The sequence below is a fragment of the Coccomyxa subellipsoidea genome (assembly GCF_000258705.1).
Source record: "Coccomyxa subellipsoidea C-169, whole genome shotgun sequence".
NCBI lineage: Eukaryota > Viridiplantae > Chlorophyta > Trebouxiophyceae > Coccomyxaceae > Coccomyxa > Coccomyxa subellipsoidea.
In genome coordinates, this window is record NW_005178020.1 from 357,827 (window position 1) to 376,986 (window position 19,160).

Here is a 19,160-nt window from a genome sequence, read left to right on the forward strand (position 1 = left end):
GGGGTGGCTGATACAGTGAGGCCCTAGAGACATCCATGTCTGCCTGCACAATTCCTTCACATTGTGTAAATAAAAGCAGCGTTCAAAACTAGCGGATGGTTGGTTCTAGAACGCTTTCAAGATACTAAAAGACGTAATTTTGTACAGTGATGAAACGTCTCTTCGAGCCAGGTTTAGATAGAGAAACGACAAGAAAGGAAGATGCGAAGAACAATTCTATAAAACTTCAAAGTCTGCTCAGCTCTGTGGAGTTCTCTACGACTTCCCTTTGTAATATGTGACGGTTATTATGATAGTTATATACTTACAAGTTATATATCCGAGATGTGGACGTAGAATTGCCCAGCTTCCTGTCGCTGCTCCACTTGAAAGGCTATCTTGGAGCGCTGACGTGGCTGATGTCCAGTCAACACATACACATACAAGATAGCCAATCCAGGAAATTTTCAGATCTAATTTACAGAGAATGAGTCTCTCAGGAGTCTCCTGGATTGTGTATCGCCAGATTAGAGTCCATGCAGTCAATTATGCTAGACGCAAAAAGAAGAGAAACACCGGTGTCACTAAAGCATTTAAATTTACGGTATACGATAATATGTCCAGGAAAATATAACAGTCATCTATTAGCTTGCTTGCACCAGCACAGCAATCAGCAAGTGCATGGTCATGCTTCCTGCTGCAAATTTACATCGACTTGAAGGCTCACCAGTGCACAACTTTAAATCAATCACTGAATGCCGCGGTGCACCATTATTTGTTTCTTGCATGCAGTACAAATTTGCTTCAAAGCAGCACCAGCATTTGCCAGCAGTGCACGGATGGCAGCTGCCGCGACAGTGGTCCTTGATATGACGCAGTCCAGAAGTTCTTGTTGAACATTACGGGCCTTGAATCGCCTGCTGCTCTTGTCAAGCCTAAATTTCCAACGCACCATGAGAACATGCCTTCAGAGTTTCTTCGGCAATCCTCAGCAAGCTCCCAAGCTGCTACATTTAGTATCTGGTCTTCACTAGGATTGATTCACTGATGCACTGCTGCTTTCCACAGATCAGCTGGATTTGATGCGGTCGCGGTATCGTTCGATGTTGCTGTGGGTAAGGACGGTGCATGCCTCCCAACGCATGGGAGTTTTTGTGAAGGGGCATAGTCCGCTCTCTGCCAGAACAGCCTGCATGCATGCGCCGCCAAGTGTTCACACCGAGAATCATTCTCCTTATAGCAAGGTACCAGCTATCTCATCATGGCAATGGCTGCAGTTGCTATGACTCTAAAATAATACATCCATAATTTAGCTTTGCTGGCATAGTGAAGCTGTACGTCTGCTATACAATGAGGCATTGCATGCCACCAAGGTTTGACAGGCAATTTAATTACAAGCAAGCCTGTGCGGAGCCGCTTTTCAGCCTCATTCTCTCTGACATCGGTAATATTTCGGTCGGCATTTCTGCATCACAAAGGAAGCTGCAACACCAAGGGGCCAAGTGTTGCATTCATGGGCGATGCTTAGAGCTTGAAGTTCAGGCATGATAAGATAGGACAAGGATATTTTAACATGATCATGCACAGAGGGATGCAAGGGCAGCTTCCAACTGCATTGGAAGGGCTGCTGCTATGGCAGAATGTTCTTAAAACCTTTTCTTTTCAAATACAAATTCAATAACGTGGTCGGCTTCCGCCAAAACAGGCGCACCTTCCAGGTGGCGAGGCCCATGACGTGGCCGTGGCAGGAGATGGCGGGGGTCACGACGGGCTCTAGGGTTATGGGGTCTATAAACCCTGGCAGGGGATTTTCGGCATCTACATAATCGGAGGCATCGCCGTCGGCCGCGCACCGCTTCCTATAGCGGTCCGTGCGGCTCACGGCAGACCACCTGCCGCATGCATGCGAAATATTATAATCTGTAATAGCATTTATTACCATTCTACGCAGTATAACACGTCTTTTCTGCCAAGAGCAAGGCAGCAGCCTGCAGAAGAAAAGTGCAGTAATGGGTGCCAGAAATCTGCCCCTTGATGGACTGCCCATATCCAAGCAAGACCCAAAAAACCAGGCGCTCATTGCTCAATATTTACATCGTTCCCTGCCAGCCGGAGCCCAGAGCATATACATCCTACATCAAGATATCCATGCAAGTGCCTAAAAATTCTCCTTGCATTCCTTCCCTTTAATTGTACCACCAACTGCTTTCTCAATGCCCAATCCGAGCAAGCAGAACACTGTACTCACAATACGACGTGATGGACATGCATGTAAACAAGGGTGCCGGAAGGCTCACAATTTCACCAATTGCTGTACAAGAGGTCTAGTGAAGTAGACAGCGATGCAGGGAGCAGAGTGATGTGTTGAAAGCACCTGTTGCCTGCAGCGCCTGCCTCCTCGTCCTCTGAGTCCCCGCCCTCATTGTCACTGCCATTCCTGCACCCATTCGGCCATCATACGCGTGTTCCGTTGGCTCACATTCCAGTCAGCACCTAATTTTGCGGCATGGCACCATTTCGAGGTCTTAGAAATGTAGCAAAAGAATCTCATCCGTTTGATTTACATACCCACACGTGCTGCGCTTGCCAAAAGGTCGGCGGAAAAGCCCATGCATTGCTGGGAGGCTATCAATAAACAGTCCAACCTCAGTGTTTAGGGCATTTGCCTACTTTAGACTTCTAGGAGACTCCATATGGGCCTTTTCTTAATATTGCGATCGACCAGAAAAAGCATAAAGCATTACTGTGCAGCCGTCCAAGTTGGGCAAATACCCCACCTGCCACGCTTGCCACCGCCGCGGCGGCGGCCGGCGCCGGTCGGGCGCGGTGCTGTGCCCGCGGGCCGGTGGGCGGCTGCCCGCTCGGGCAGCGGCAGGCCAGCTGCGGCTGCCTCCCGGTCGGCCTTGCCTGCCCAGTAGTCCTCGCACAGCTTCTCCGTGTCCAGCGCCTCTATGGCGTCCATGATCTGCAGCCCAGCACACCTCCAGTCACTATTGTTGCACAATACAAAATTTGAAAGTGCAACCCAAGACAGCTCTCGGCGTCTGTGATATGCAGCCCAGAATGACAGCAAATGCGGAAGGAAGCGGACCACAGCCATATTCACGGCAATCCCCTGCAACGCAGTCGCTCGAAATGAAAGCAGTTGGATGCAATCCCCGATGTGAAGCCATGGGATGGCCTCGTCAAAAGGTGCTTTAAACCCATCTGAACTTGCATGCGAAGGTGCACGTGTGAAAAACACCAGGGAGAAGAGGGGTCTGAAAGGGTCTTAAATAGCGCTGCAATAGGGGCCTGTATTGTACCTCGGGCTGGTTGAGGCCGAAGTACTCTGGCCCAGCGATGGCGGTCTTGGGAGGGGGCGGCAGGTCCTCCCCCGCGCGCCGCCGCCCCTCGATCTCAGCGTTGATGCGCTTCAGCACCTGCGCACCCAACGCAGCTTTCAGCAATCCTGACGTTCAATGGTGGTCCTCAGAACATGCAGCACACAGCTTAGATTGACAAAGAAGCTGTTGCACCTTGTTATTGCAGCAAGCATCAGATATATGCAGTCGGGCAGCACACTATTTACTGCAGAGGAAGTAACCATGTCAACGGTCACCCCGTATAGCAGGGCATGAACAGAGAAGAGCGGTGCAATATCCGTGGCAATGACCCAACATCAAGAGTAAGATTCAGTGTTGAACGCACAGCCGGTTCACATTGCGCTCACGCAGCCGGTTCAAGACTTCACAATTTTTGCCGCTCATCTATCAACAAGTGATCCCATGCACACTTAACATTTGGCACATGCCCTAAAGACCCATTGCTCTTGGAGAGAGCTTAAGGTGCCCACCCATGTGGTTTATTTTACAAACATTAGGATGGATTCTGCTCACCGCAGACCAGCAGCCGGTGCAGGACTTGGCAATCAGCGGCTCGTCGGAGCGGTCCAGCGCGGTCACTCGGAAGGTGGGAGCCGGCCAAAACTTGCCGCCGCGGCCGATGACTGTGCACTCGTGCACGCACAGCTGGTCGAGCACCACGGAAGAGCGGAAGCTGACTCGCGAAGAGAAGCCCTCGGGAAATATGTAGCCGCTGTTGTACCAGCCGCGATCCGCCCTGCATGGGTGTTGCACAGCTTGTAAAGACCAATATTCTTTGAATGTCAATAAAGTTTTATCAACTAAACCAGATCGTGACTCCAAGCAAGGCCTTATCGAGCAGCCGAAACAAGCAACTGCAAAACCGCTGCCATCCTGCAAGAGGTAAGGGGAATGGAGGCTCCTAGGTGATCAGCGGAGATTGTCTGCTTCACAGGAAGTTCGGTATAATCAGAGCAGCATTTCTGCAGTTATGGGCGTGTCCTGCTCTCTGGGATTTGATGCATGTGTAACTCTTGCGTGCGGCAGAAATACTCTTGACCCGTGGCACATTGCTGGCAGGGTTGCATTCTATTAACTAGAGTGGTCCGCACGTAGGCACTTTTTCAAATACTTTCAAGTCTCTTTTCTCTATCCGCGCATCTGCTGTTGTTCCGAGCCCCGGGCCCATTCTTTTGCAGCTCAATTTCCTTTTGGGCAGGCCATAACAAGCATGGGACACATTTCCTCTGGCGCTCCTCTAGACTAGGCGGACTTACGAGCATCCAAAGATGCAAAAAGAGGCAAGAAGGGAGCATGCGCACCGGAGGGTGCCCACGGCGATGAGCTCGGCCTGCTTGTGGGACTTCTGGCGCACGCGGCCAGCTTTGGTATGCCCGCTGCGAGAAATGGCCCCCACTGTTCTCCGCGGTGGGTTGCTCACAGCCGCCTTTGCCTTGTTCCCCTGCGCCCTGCCCTTCTTGGCAGTGGCGGCCCCTGCATGACACCTCCAAACATATGTTGAAGGCCACCGCAATCTTCATGCCAAATTAGGCTCATGCCAGATTAGGCCACTCATCAATGCTGTCAGAAAACAGCCCCGCCCTGCCCTTCTCGGCCCTTGTTCGGCAGCTCCATTGGTGTTTGTGAATGGCAAATGGAAATAGACACCCAGCCACTCGGTTCAACCTTTCCATCATGGCCTTCCTTGATACAAGCCGAGCCAAAAGAAAGATAGGAGATCAAAAGCAGGTGCTGGGGTATCAAAGGTTCCCTTACAAGCTGAACTTCTTGGGACGCTGGTAGTTTTGCTACAAGTGTAAGCATCAGTTCACAATGCCCAAATGGTGTCTCACCGCTATCTGTGGTATCGCCCTCAGCATCTGTCTCTTCCGGGCGAGGGGCCGCCATTGGCTCGGTGGTTATTGCCGGTGCAGCTTCCACAGCCGGGAAAGCTGCCTGTGCGCCGGAAGCTGCCCGGCCGGCGCGGCGCGGCAGCTGCAACCGGCTGGAAGCTGCCGGCTTGGGCCTCTGAGCGCTCCTGATGGTCCTTGTTGCCGGCCTCGCAACCTGCATGCCCAACATGAAATGTCTCAGAGAAAAACTATAATAAAAATACTGCACAGCGATTTTTAATCTTTCCTACAGAAATTTATTACTTTCCCTGATGGCATGAGTCACCCTGCAGAACTGATCAGTCCCCCAGCTCAACATCTGAGGCAGATGAGCCTGTTTTCAGCTGTCAGGAACATATGGCAGACATACATATGAACAGAGGCTCTCTCGTCACAGCAGCTACTCAACCTTGATCAAGGTTTTCATATGCTTGCCTTGGCATTTCTGGCGGACGCAAAGTCGTCATCAGTCTCTGTCTCCTCATCATCGATCGCTGTCTGAGTGTTCCAGCTGTCAGCATCGCCCCCCTCTCTGTTCGGCACGACTCCCTTGGGCAGCTGCCCCGCAGCTGCCTGCGTGGCCCGCCTGTCACAATGCACAATAACTACTACAATGCGTGAAGTAGATATTATATGGCAATGATAGGATTGTACTTAATTTCCAATTCAGGTAAGGTAGGGTGCGGGCCAGACAGCCTTATCTTTCACTAAATGAAAGCAGTGGATTAGCAGCCGTCTTTCAAGCATCTGCTTACATCTAGATTATGTACACACCTGCTTGCGTCTTTCCCCACGCTAATTGCCACCTCTGGTGCAGACTTTGCTGCCTCCGTCAGCGATATACTCTTCCTCTTCTGGCCGCTGCTGCTTGCTGCTTTTGCGCAGGCGGGCACTTTCTTTTCCCATGCAGCGCCCTTGGCACTGGGAGTGCTGGCTGCCTGCTGCCTGGTAGAGGGGCCTGACTTAAGCAGAGACACTGCCTTGCCTGAATTGGCAGCTTTTTCTGGCTTAGTCACCTCCTCTGCAATGGCGGCCAGCGGCATTCCTGCGCCCGCTGCCGCTGCGGTGTCCCTCTGCAAGCACAACAGGTATGAGACTCCTGGTCCGATGACGGTCTTTCTTGATCATTCAAGTCTGCATGGCAGGTTCGGATCATCCTGACAACAATCAACAATCTAACTGAACAAATATGGCAATGTCATCACACTTCAAAAGGAGTGCAAAACATCCACCGCCCCCATGTTCACTTGCAAGCCAATTTGCGCTGGTCAGGCGGCATGGTGGACTGCCCAGCAGATTGTTCTCCAGTGGCACCACTTCAGATGTAACCCATCGATGACCTTCGGCAGAGCTGCGGCAGTGCTGCTAAGAACTGGAAAAATGCTGTCACCTTCTGGCGGCTCCGGGTCGAGTGCGCGGGTGACATGGCAGCGGTGGATGGGCTACGGGGGCACTCGCGCGCCGTGTTCAGCTCCGAGTCCGTTACGGGCCGCACGGTGCCGTCACTCATCTCTCTCATCAGCCCGTACCTGATTATGTCAGCGGGACACAAATTTAGAGAATGCAGCTGAATGAGATGCATCCCAATAGAAAGCGGCGATTTTGCTTCAGAGTGTTCTAGTGGGCATGGGATCATCTCATGCGCAGGATATACTTCTCAAACTCACCTCCTAGAAAGTCAATACAGGGACTGAACAAAAGCGACAAATGTCTTCACCCTCTCCCGACGCATCTCTGTTTTTGTAGGACCTCAACATGCCCAAAAAGGGGTTCAGAGGTGAGGAGGGGCCTCTCATATATAGCTCTGACTGGCGCACAGGGGACCTAAAGGACTTACAGCTGTGGCACGCTGGAGGAGGGTGCAGGAGAGGGGCTAGGCGCAGCCTTTGGGGCCGTCTCCTCCACCACTTGCTCCTCATCCACATCTGTATCTTCCTCTCCTGCATCTGCCTCCGGTGCCTCATCCAATTTGTTTACTGCGGCAGTGCCTGCGCGCCTGGTTGCGGGTGCCTGTGCACCTGTATAGGCAGGCCTGGCGGCAGCGGCTGTTGTGCCTGTGGTGAAGCCGCGGCCGCGGAAGGCTCCAAAGAACACCTGCACACAGAATATAACCCCTATTCAAATGGGGCTCTCTGTCCTACAGAAGATTGAAAGTGGTCTTTTCTTTTCAAGAATGAGCAGAGCAGGCCCAAATGATTGCTGCCTGATGAAGGTCACACAAGAAGGCTTCAAACTCTCTAGGGCCTCTTGCGTAGCACCTGATCAAATAAATTTCCGTTTCTGCATGTCATGTTTTGTTTTGGGCCTTAGAAGACACCATATGTCCTGGATTCGGTATCTGGCTCAGAATCGCATGCAACCACGGTGCTGGGAATGGGTGGACATATTTGGTTTATATGTGTGGGCTAATAAGCACCTCATCGCTGCAGTTGCTCGGGTCGATCTTTCTTGGACGGCTGACGCTGGGCTTGGCTGCCCAGGAGCGGGTCTTGGCGGCCAGGGAGGGAACAGCGATGCCCAGGGAGACGCGCACGCGGCGCAGAAATGCCGGGTCCGCCAGCTGCGCGGCAGATTCCTCCTCCCTGCGCATGCGAATCCATCGTCATGTTAGTATTGCTGCCTGGCAACTTTGAAGAAGATGATGCCTGTCAACTTGTTGTCTGGCAAGTTTTCTTGCTTGGTTCTAATGGCGCTGGCATGCACAGAGGCGCAAAGCTCAACAGGCAGCTGGAGTCAGCATGAGAAACATGGTCAGATGTGCAAGTCCTGGCTGAGAACTCAAAAGTGGTTCTGTCAGACCTCTGATCGCAGAGCTCCAGAGCCTTCAGTGCCTCCTCTTCAGTCACATCTGGACAGATGCTCTGGATCTCTTGGATCTGCGCAGCATTGCACAGATGAGTGGCCTGGTCTGGTGATGGGCCGAGGTCACTCAGTGTACAGAACATCGTTGTTGTCTAAGGTAAGCGACATCTAATGCACACCTTCCTGGAGCGCTCACGCTTCTCATACTCCTGCAGCATTTTCCGTTGGAGGGCAACCTGGGTAACAACAATCTCAGATGAGTTGCATGTCGCAAGAGTGATTGAGATCTAGATGCACGTGACGTCCTCTGCATCGGAGAATCGATTCCTTACTCTGCTCTGTATGATGCCAAGCTCCTCTTCTGTGAGCTCACGACTTTCCAGTTGTTTGAACAGGTCCTCATTTCTGCAACAAGCACAACAGTTCAGATGGGTATCCTGCCTGTTTGCATGGCTGTTTTAGAAACAGATTAAATCACAGACGTTCGAGCATTTGGTCTCAAGCAAGTAAAGTGTGTTCTGCTCACTTTTGCGTGGCGATGGCCTTGCTGCCATCAGCAAACATGCTGGCCAGGCCTTGTGAAGGCCCAGCAGCTGCATTTTTGACTTCATAATTTTCTTTCTCCATCATCTTCCCTTGCTTCCGAGACATTCTGCTCTTGCAAACTCACTTCTTCATGACAGTTTCAGTTGCTCAGCGCTGGGTGCAACGTCCCTATGAGGTTACTTCTTTCCTTAAATTATCGCGTGTATCCCGCGTGCATGTTTTAATGCTTCAATGTTGGCACAAGTGAGAGGAGAAATTCTCCTGGAGAATATAGGAAATGTAACAACAACAACCTCCTGTCGAGAGCAACGTTTGAAACACAGGGATGGTGACTCATCGGTTACAAAATGTTCAGCTCAGTTTCTGCTGACTCACAAAATTCTTAGGAAGCTATCGCCCTATTCGGAATCCAGTGCTACGCGATTTGCGATCGGAGCTGGTCACAATCGTCCGTCATGGAAATTGACGAACAGGAACTTATACAAGAATTGGATGCACCATCAACCTCCAAGAGGGCAAGACTAGATGACAGCGTCGATACATCTGTGCAGCATGTTGCTACAAAGGTAAAATTTTTAGTTCGTAACGACATCTGGAAGTGAGGAATGCTGAGCTGCTTCTTTGCATTCGACGTGGCACTGCTGACAGGCTGATTTGCTTGTGCAGGATGAGACGGTAGGCAGATCGCAGACAAGGGATGTGGCCAGAGAATATGGTAAGACACATCCTTAAAGACCTGTTGGATGCTTTCACCTGCACACAGTCTCGCGCCTGCCGTCAAGGGGTGTGCTTCTTATTCCAGTCTGCTGCATCCCAGGGCGGACCCAGGGTCCTGCTGGGGAGTCCATACCAGAAGATCCTACGAACTCTGAGAACAGATCAGCCGCAGAGGATGTCTCAAACTACTCGCTGGGCATTGTGGGCCCTTCAGGTAGGCCCCATGCTGCACCACTAAAGCAGGCACTTTTCTTGGTCTTATGCTGTTGATCGTTCTGTTTGACACGCTATCATCCACAGTTCACATCAATCACAAATCAATTCCCAATTCCACTTGTGAAAGTACTTTCACTGAGGTCTTGTATGACATACTTGCACAGACAGATTACTGGTTGATGGCGATGTGGAGGGAGCAGACGCAGCACTGTATGCTGCAGACCGTGCGCAGAAGCAGGGCCGCAGCGAGGATGCTGTGCTGGACGCCCTAGAAGCTGCAGAAACCCAGTACAATGCCAGCCATCAGCCGGGTGAGCACTGAAGCCTGTCTTCCTTGGCCGAGACATCCAGATGCAAGACATTTGTGCTCATATGACTATCTACCGACGTGAAGTGCCCGCATGTCCAGGTCAAGGCACCGGGGATTACAGTGTAGCATGTAGGTCAGTGAGCGGATTTCTGCCCCTGACGCTCACCTGTTACAACCAGTGGGACATAATATCATGTGACAGAATGAAGATTCTGGGGTTGTTAAGGACTCTCACAAGTATCCCTTTGTTTGCTTGTCTTGCAGCGGCTGCTGTTCCTAGGAGGGTGTTCCCTTGTATGCCTGTCTTGCATTGGCTGCTATTTCCTAGGAATGGCAATGCTCCAATGCAGCATTTTAAGTCACATATGCACGCTCTTTCGCAGCAGAAAACATCATGGCAACTATCGCTGGATCTCCTGGATTTTGTTCTGACAAATGGCTTTGGGTGCATGCATGCAGATCCTGGGAAGGGGTTATTCAGCAGGATGGAGGGAACGCTGAACGGCAGCAGCGTGGCCCCCGGGTCCCCCCGTTCTCCCAGGGGCATAGCCAGAACAGGCTCGGGGGTCAAGGGGGCGCTACACATCGACGATGCCACGCGACAGAAGGTCCGCGAGCGAATAGCGGCGGGGTTGAGGAAGAACCCTAATCTCTCGGAGGGGAGTCAGGACATCGAGAGCATAGCTGCCGCCTGCGAGGAGACATGCTTCCTCAGCTGCTCTACCAGGTCTGCCTTGCTTTATGGCATGGACATTATTGGATGCTGTGAGCATAGCAGAGTCTGGTTTCGAGGGGACAAATTGCTTGAAATTTCCTGGAAAGCAGGGCAAATCATTGGCACTTAAGCGCAATTTTGAGCTTGCAAAGTGGCTGAGGTCTAAGGAATTTCGCAGCAATAGGAGGGAACAGTAGAGTGAGGGTGAGAATGTTTGTACCTTGACTGGCAGCGCAATTGACCAAAATTTTGATGTTGCATGCCACTTTGCATGACAATCCTTAACAAGCATTAGTAGTGTCTGTGGCAGGACGGTGTTCTTTTCAAAGGCCGGCAATGCCGCCCGTCTCGCGGCGTCCCTGCCGGCTGCTGACCTGGCAGAGCTGCCCAGAATCGCCAGCGGGCAGGCCAAGCAGGTCACACAAGCGGCTGCCATGTCAGAGCCGCAGGCCAGACAGACGGGCTTGCAAGGAATAAGCCTGAAGCCCACTTAGCAAGCTTCTCTGTCTTGTTTGCTTTGAGGGCTTCAACATGTGTGTGAGAGTAACCCTTTAGGAGCATCAATATGCATGCCTTCCTCTTTCGAGAGCCACAGGCGGGACAGGCAGGCCTGCAGGGCATAAGCCCCGAGCTTTCTTACTGACTTTCATCTTCGTGGTGACCTGGATCATGTATTTTGGGAGCACAAGGTTCTTGATCAGGTTTTGGTTTATCCACCACAGAGCTGCAGGCCAGAGAGCAGGGCCTGCAAAGATTAAGTATGAAGCCCAGTCAGCTAGCTTCTCTATCTCGTTGTCTGGCTGATGGTTGACCATGTGTGTGAGGCTTATTCCAACTAGGAGTTTTGCTGTGAATGCCTCTTCCACCACAGAGCCACGGGCCAGACAGACAGGCTTGCAGGGCATTAAACGACTCAAGGGTGAACACAGGGTTCGATAGGGAGGTGTCAGGGCGATAATAAATGCGTGCATGCATGCATGATAATAAAGCACCCGTGTCTATATCTGCGCAGATGTAGACATCTACAATAGGAATTTTGCGTTCAGCTCCAATTTTTTGCGACTCTCTTGGACAAGTCCTCTTTGACGGCATGGGAGGTGCATTTGATTATGTAAGAGGACTGTCACAGTAATAGCTTGTGCGCATGTGAGATACACACCGCTCAACTGCGTGAAGCCACGTGCTGTAGATTATGGCCTACCGCAAGCTTGACATGAGGCTGGAGGGGGGACCTTGCCCATTTTAAGCGCTGAGCTGACAAGGTTATGTTTCAGACAGTGCCTACCCCCCTAGTGTATTTGCAACAGCAATACGCAATATAGTGTGATGATAGTATAATGCAAGTGTCTGCTCCGAGCCGACAGTTGAATTTGCAAGAAAATCCAATTGGTGTTTAGGTTTCCAGCTGCCCTAATTGTCAAGTTGCAAGTCATCTGTCTGCTAAAATCGCCGAAACTGAATTTCTGGGAAGAGAAGTGGACTTCTGTCATTCAAAGCTGTTGCCCTGCAATTCATGGGAACCCTCTAACGACCTAGGAATGCCGAGCATGGTCAGGGAGATGAGCCATCTAGCGGACACATCAGCAATCCACATGGGGTCCACATGGCTTCGTAAATGGGGTTAGCAACCCGAGGTTCAGCTTCGCTCGAGCAGACTCCTCGCTACACCTGATGTGAAGCAGCAAAAACGCATAGTTTTCTGGCCACGCGGACACTGCACGTAAGTGGCGGGCTCAACGATGGCATCCGGCGAGAAGTCGGGCAAGGAGGGTGCCAATGGGCACTCTGTCCAGCTCAAAGCGTCAGCGCCAAGACCCCATTTCGACGGCAAAGGAGATGTGATTCCAAGTAAGCTATTCCATTCTTTCCCTGAACACTGAGATCGGCGGTATGAGTACCCGCTGTGAGTTTGGCTGTAGGGCTAGATCATCCCGGTGACATACGTACACGCATTGGCGTAGCTTGAAATGCATATCGTTGACGCAAGAAACCTGTGGATCATGCATCTATCATTCAATAAGCCCGCTTTAGCAAACTGATCGTGCCGAGGATCAGCCGTCTTGTGGAGGGCAATTGACATCCAAACCTAGGATACTGAAGTCTGAAAGGGTGAAAGCCGCAAAGTTCAGCCCAACGTACTGAGGCTTCTTTTACGTAATCTTATGCTGAATATTTCTGCGCTGTTCCACAGTGTACAAGAACTGCCCAGCACTGCTCTACTTCGACTGGTTTTTCCGGTTCTGGATTTACTTTGACACTCCAGCGCACTGGTAGGGCTTCATGCTTGCTTTGTGACATGCAAATGCGGAAGTGCTTAAGTAGTTGTGCAACTTCATATCAGTGCTGTCGCTCTGCTGCCCAGTACTGCTTTCCTTCAAAGCTGAAAGACTCAATATTTGCTATCGAACAGGATCTCATGGTATGCCTGCGTTGGATTCTTCTTCGGAGGCATCCTGTTCATCATCGGGTCCTTTTGCAGCATCGCACCAGACGTGAGAGCCCTCTTTCCCCCTTAACCTTGTCCCTGCTCCCAAAAGGCAATGACCATCTGCCAACTTGTGTATACATCCCTTAGTCTGGCACCCTCAAGATAGGCCTGCAGAACATGATATGCGCCTTCCTGACAAGGAAAAGGCCTGAGACTTCTGACCTGTAACCATCAGCCATCGACTTAGCAAGCTGCCATTACATGCAAATTGCAGCAGCACGCTTGTTTTGTGCGGAGAACGGTAGTGGTGTGAGGGTGAGTAAGCATGACTAACATTACTGTGCCTGCTGGCAGATCTACCTCCAATCAGTGGTGGGCAACTGTATGGGGGATCCGTACGATTGGACGGTACAAATCTTCCCTACCCCCATTGCCATATCATGTCCTGCCCAAATCAGCTTTACTCTCTGCTGGAGCGCACAGTTCCGACCCTGCTGCATGTTGACCCGGGCAGTTGGGAAAGTTTGCAGGATCTTGACACAGCCGAAGCCTGCCACTGCCTTGCAATCTGGAACCCCACATTCACGCGGATCACATGTGACAAGCCCCTGTACACAGGCAGTTTCTATGTTGCAGGGAACAAAAGTTGAACAGAGTCATGTTGTAAGTATCCCAAAGGACCAGGGTCTAAGTAGGCACGTATAAATACCCCTGAAAGTACCGCGTCAAGGGTCTATGTTATGCTCGCAGGTGTCCTTCACATACTTGTTGGGCAACGCTCTTTGGTTTGTTGCCACCTCGTTCCAGATCGTGGAAGCTTTGAACCCCGGCTATGACTTGAAAGTGGTTGAGTGGGAAGCTGGCGGCCGAATGGGGCCCAAGCCAAGGTGAGCGCTCTTTCTACCACATGCACACTGGCTTTGATTTGATTGATTAAGGGTACTGGGTTTTAGATTCGGGTGACAAAGCAGTGACCAGTCTGTGACTTTCCTGCTTCAGCTGTTTCTGATGTGCCCTGCGTCTGATCTTGCCGGCCTGTTTGGCCATGCACTAGATATTTAGTGGCTTAAGTGTAAGAACCCTGACATTTCCTGAAAGTATTGCTTATCGGAATGGACTGGGGCGGCAGAAACTTGCTTGACCAGGTGATGCTAGCAAGTATGTGCCATGCCAGTTGTGCATGCCCCTGAGTGCATCAGGGCTTTTTGGCCGTCGTCGATTCGCCGGGAGTTCATGATCTCAGCTGGGTGTAGGCATTATGGCTCGGATTTAGGGCTTATGGTTTAGGACGTTATTCCCCCTTGACGGCGAAAAAATCCATATCCTGAGGGCTGGCCAAGACGCCAGATACTTATGTCTCACACAGTTTCGTGACATACATATGTCTATTGAACGCATTTTTATGTCGATTAGGGTTTTGAAGAAGCCTTTTTTAATTTTGGCGCTCCCTTGCTTTCATGTCAGCAGTCCTTTTTCTTTGAAGTAGCTAGACATCTTTGGGATCTTTGTGCCTGCAGCTTGCCTGTAGACGCACCCTGCCTCTGGCAGGATCAGCGTGTACCAACATCAAGAAATGCTCAACATTGTCATCCTTGCTGCTCGCAGGTACATATGGTTTGGGCTTCGCCTGACCAACCTCGCCTGGTGGGGAGCATGCAGCTACACTCTCGGAGTGGCTCTATATCTGGGCGCAGCAATTGCAACCATCATCAACGATTGCCCCAACACTCTTCTCGCACCCAATGTCTACGTGCGCGTTCCCTCCCTTCACTCCCACTTTCTCAGAAATGAGCCGGATGCAAGGGCTAAGAATTGCCGCCATTTGAGTTAGGATCACTTATTCTTGTGGCCCCTGCTTTGCTGTGCTTTGCGGGGCGCTGGTTTTGAGCTAACAAGCCCAGCACCTAGAAATGGAGGGTCCTTTGGGCAATTAGCTGTAGGCTTGACCCAGGAATTTATTCTAGCATACAGTATGGGCCGGTAGCGGTGCAGTGGAGAGCTAGCTGCTTGCTTCACTGAGAAGCTCAGGAGAAATTCTAGGACGAAGTCCCCAGTAGGAACCCGCAGCAAAGAAGAAAGTCTACAGGCTATTGTTATTTGCATGGCTAGCACTGCTGGATTGTCTGCAGATGTGCGCCTTTAAGAACCTGAAAATGACATGGGTTTGTGATTCTGTTTGCAGCTGTGGCTGGTTGATTACTTCTATCTGATTGCTGGCGTCCTCTTTGCGCTGTCCGGCATCGCCTATGTGATGTATGAGATCTCCATGTGGCTCATTCCAGGTGGGTAAATCTCCTTTCCCTTGCGTGTTCCGTTTGGAGTGATCTTCCTGTATTTCTTGTGAAGCAACAAAGCAGGCACTGTTGCATTGGTGCTTGATGCAAGCTGCATGCGAGATTCGACATCTATTCTCAATGCTGCCTGGCATGAAACGCTTGAATTTTTCTTGCGATGGGGTTTGGCGGGCAAAGCAGTCATCAAGACTTGGACGCATGTAGTCGCTCCCAGGCTCTGGTCTACATTCCAGGGGTTTGAGTGTATATTAGGGTGGTTTTTAGGAGTCGAACAGAGTTGAAGCTCCCACTAACGAGACTTTGCTTTGAATTTCTTGCGCAGGCATCTTCTGCCCCTTCACTCGCAAGCATGCCACCTCGCTGCAGTGGTGGGCTCTGTGGTTTTACTTCTGGGGCGGAATCGGATTCGCCATGGGCGGCATTCAGCTCTACTGGTGCGCTGTTTTTCCTTCCCTGTCCTTGTTATTGCACGCTCTTTTTTTCCCCTGCCAAAAGACACGGTACGTCCTGCAGACAAGCTGCAGTTAAGGGCTGCCACAATTCTGCCCCGTGTTGGACTCGCCAGATCCAAGCAAGACCCAATCAAATGTTGACAGTGTTTGAGCAGCCCAAATCAACTGCAACATGACCTGCCGGATTTTCGCACGGTGTTTCCTGTGCAGTGGAGGTCCAGGATACCTGCAAAGGCAGCAGAAGCAGCAAGAGACAAGGGCGGTGGTTCTGTCTTGCGTGTACTACAAACAAGTAACTATCTGGCGAGAGCACATACACAAAAGCAGGATCAGCAGAAATTCTACCGTCAGGGAAAGAGCAATCTGTCAAGCAGACATGCAAGCAACAAAGCAGCTGACAAAGTATATCACATGGCTTGGTCTCTAGTAGTGTACCCACTTTCCAAGTAGGCTAGACAAGAGATAGGCACGGAATTAAAGGTCCATCTGTATCCTGTACTATATTTGTATAGGGTTTCAGGATATTAACATGAACCCTAAATGAAAGGGGTGCATATTGCGCAGGTACTCTCCCATCAATCTGGTGGAGACTGTTGATCAGTACAACATAATTACGGGGGTCGGTTTTGGCGGCGGCTCAATCTGCTTCTTCCTCGGTGCTACTCTCCTGCTTGCCCGCCAGGTCAGTGACCCCTGCTTTATTTACAGTTTAATCTTACCCCTCAGCTGGCGGGGTCCGGTGTAAAGACTGAGCCCCGTGCCTACAAGTGATTGGTTGTTGCATGGATCTGGCAAGTCCAGGAGCATTTGTGATAGCCTGTACATGCAGCTTGTCTGCATACGCACCTTGTGTCTGGCAGAAAAAGTGTGCGGTAAAAACCAATGATAGATTTTTATCGGTCAATTACTGCTTAATTGATGCAACAAGGCAGGCCAGCTGCCCAATCTTCAGCCTGCCACCCTCAAAAGGGCCACAAAGTCTTGCTTTCGGATTTGATGCAACCCCTGCTATCTCTTTACCCGCTCACCATCTCTCTGACATAGTGGCCTCTGTCTTTCAATGACAAATGTATACTGACCTCCAGAGGGGCCCACCAATCCCTGGGATTAGACTCCTGTACACAGCCTGGTCACTTTATGGGATCTTTTCTTGGAACCATCACACGCGCTTTGTCCTCCATGTGAGCCATCTATCTTGGCACTGATAAGGAAAAATCTGCTGTGCTGCAGTCCCGTGGTCGCTGCAAGCCCAGCTACGGCATCACTGCCAGTCGGCTGGACCCCACCATCCACACCGGCTCCCACTACATGGACGGCACCTCCGCCGCCAACAAAGTTTGAATTGAAAAGCCGGTTTGGGCGCGCGCCAGAACGGGTGCGGGCGCATCGGGGCCAGATTCGGTGCCCACGCCAATTTTGGCAGATGCGAGCTTGCGCCGCTTTAGGGCTTCAGGGATTAACCCTACTTCTCCATGTGCCAGATTTGGCAATGAACGTCAAACGTTGCAAAAGAGGTAGAGGCGGCTGCTGCAGAGGTGCAAGGCAAGCATTGAGCTGTCGAGGCATCGAGCATTGAAGGTGAATGACCACGTTAGGCGCTGGTGGTGCTGCGCTGGCGAGTGGCAGATACCTATGCAGGAGGGTATTACTATGACTGCCGTAGCCAGCAGGGGCAGCGAGTGCAAAAATTTACTAACTTAGCAGGAAGCAGGCGTTTTGCAGAGCAGGCTGCAATGAGTAATACCTAGCAGGAAGCAGGCACTATCAGATCAGCACAGATGCCTCTCTGTCTGTCAGCACGGCAGCCACTGCAACACTCACAGCAGGCATTCTGCCAAAGTCAGCAGTCAGCATTGTAAGCCTCTGATGCCGCTAGTCTTCACTGTCAAGCTCCGTATGATATTTCTCGACAGGGTTGTCTGCTACGTTATTGATCTCCTTAGTTTCTCCCCAAGGGACACAGCGTTGTAAGTCAATGGGCGTTGGTTTTGATTTTGCATGATTTTTGCTGTGGATTGTTTGAGACGCAGTTATGCCCGCTGAATGGGCAGGCCCTGATTGTGGGTTTAGTGGCAACTCACTGATGACAGCTGTTTGGGTGATTATCGAGGTACACTGCTAGGATTGTTGCAACACCGCAGGCTGCTATCGCCCCGTCTTGCATTATCAATCTGCCTAAATTCTTTCTTTTACGAGTTCTAGTGTACAATAGAAACTGACTGGCTTTTTGCTATTTGCAGAAAGATAGATGTTGTTCACCATTTCACAGACTCAGCAGTAGGCGTTTTGAAACGTGGCCACGGTGTTTGCCAGATTGAGCCGCGGAGACAAAAAGCTTACGATTGCATGGGGTGTGTTAGAAAACGATTGAAGCCCAGAGTTGCCTTGTGATTCTACCGCGGATGTACATGTTTATGAGCTCGGTCAGATTGTTGGGTGCCAGCTCAGGGGTCGTCGGGACTCTCTTTGTCATGCACGGGGGTAAATATAGCATTTTTATTCATCATGAGCTCATCAGGAGCAAGAGACTGCCAGTGTGTCACGGTTCACGTACTTGAGGATTTAATCAATTAAAATCTCGACTTTCCATACATGAATAAGCAGACGGCCCTTATACATCACTGCCGTATAGTCATAGCATTTACCCTTGGTTGTCTTTGCATGGGATCCATTACAAGCAGAATCGGTCAAGTAGGTCTGGGGAGGTTTTCTAGCCGCCAGAGATCAAGCCCGCCTTGCAAGCCTTAACAGCAAATATGCACGTTTGCATTAAAATGAACATTCGCAACACAGCTTGCTCGTGCATGCATTACAATTGTCAACGTTACATGCTGTACCTGTCAGATACAAGGTTGTGTCTTGCATGCATGCAGCACAATACACATGGCGCAGGCAATTGTAGCATCGGCAGCGCTGCTCTAATCAAGTCACAATGCAAGCACAGATGGAGAATACTCTAGTTACCAACACAACGAGGTGCATTAGTAATTACACCTCGGCACAGCGCACTTACTGCGGCCAAATTTGGACGCACACTCCTGTGGCTGCCCGCCGCAACAAAGCCTGTTTAAGACCTCAGAAAAAATCTCAAAGCCTGATGCAGAGAAGAGGCTGAAATGGAGGACTCGTACCCAAATGAGCCCGCAGCAAAAAGTGCTCTGAGCAGGCCCCGCTGTGCCCTGCGATAGAACTCTTGTACATTGAGTTACTGGCAGTGACCCTATTTCAGTCCTCTTTCAGGACATCATGTCAGGAGGCATGCACATTTGCGCTGCATTAGGGGTGACTAATGACACTACTAATTGCATGCTAATCACCCTTGACTCCGCTGGGTGTCAGGTTCGGCCTGTGCCGGGGATGACTAATGAAATGACAACCATATGTCACCCCTGGCTGCGCTGAGCACCATGCTGCATGCCCAGTCGCCGAGCTGGGGGTGGTTAATAGATTGTCATCCTTATTTTA

General features: G+C 50.9%; 1 protein-coding gene across 1 annotated transcript; it reads left to right on the forward strand.

Moving 5' to 3' along the window:
* Positions 1–8,794: 8,794 nt before the first annotated feature.
* Positions 8,795–17,036, forward strand: COCSUDRAFT_60164 (hypothetical protein; the record flags this gene model as incomplete). Its single annotated transcript, XM_005642984.1, has 12 exons — positions 8,795–8,806; positions 9,230–9,278; positions 9,381–9,494; positions 9,661–9,807; positions 10,266–10,533; positions 10,832–10,937; positions 13,700–13,836; positions 14,555–14,699; positions 15,132–15,231; positions 15,566–15,677; positions 16,260–16,377; positions 16,926–17,036. The coding sequence occupies 12 exons, from the start codon at positions 8,795–8,797 to the stop codon at positions 17,034–17,036; spliced, it is 1,419 nt and encodes a 472-aa protein (XP_005643041.1).
* Between the last annotated feature and the right edge of the window lie 2,124 nt (positions 17,037–19,160).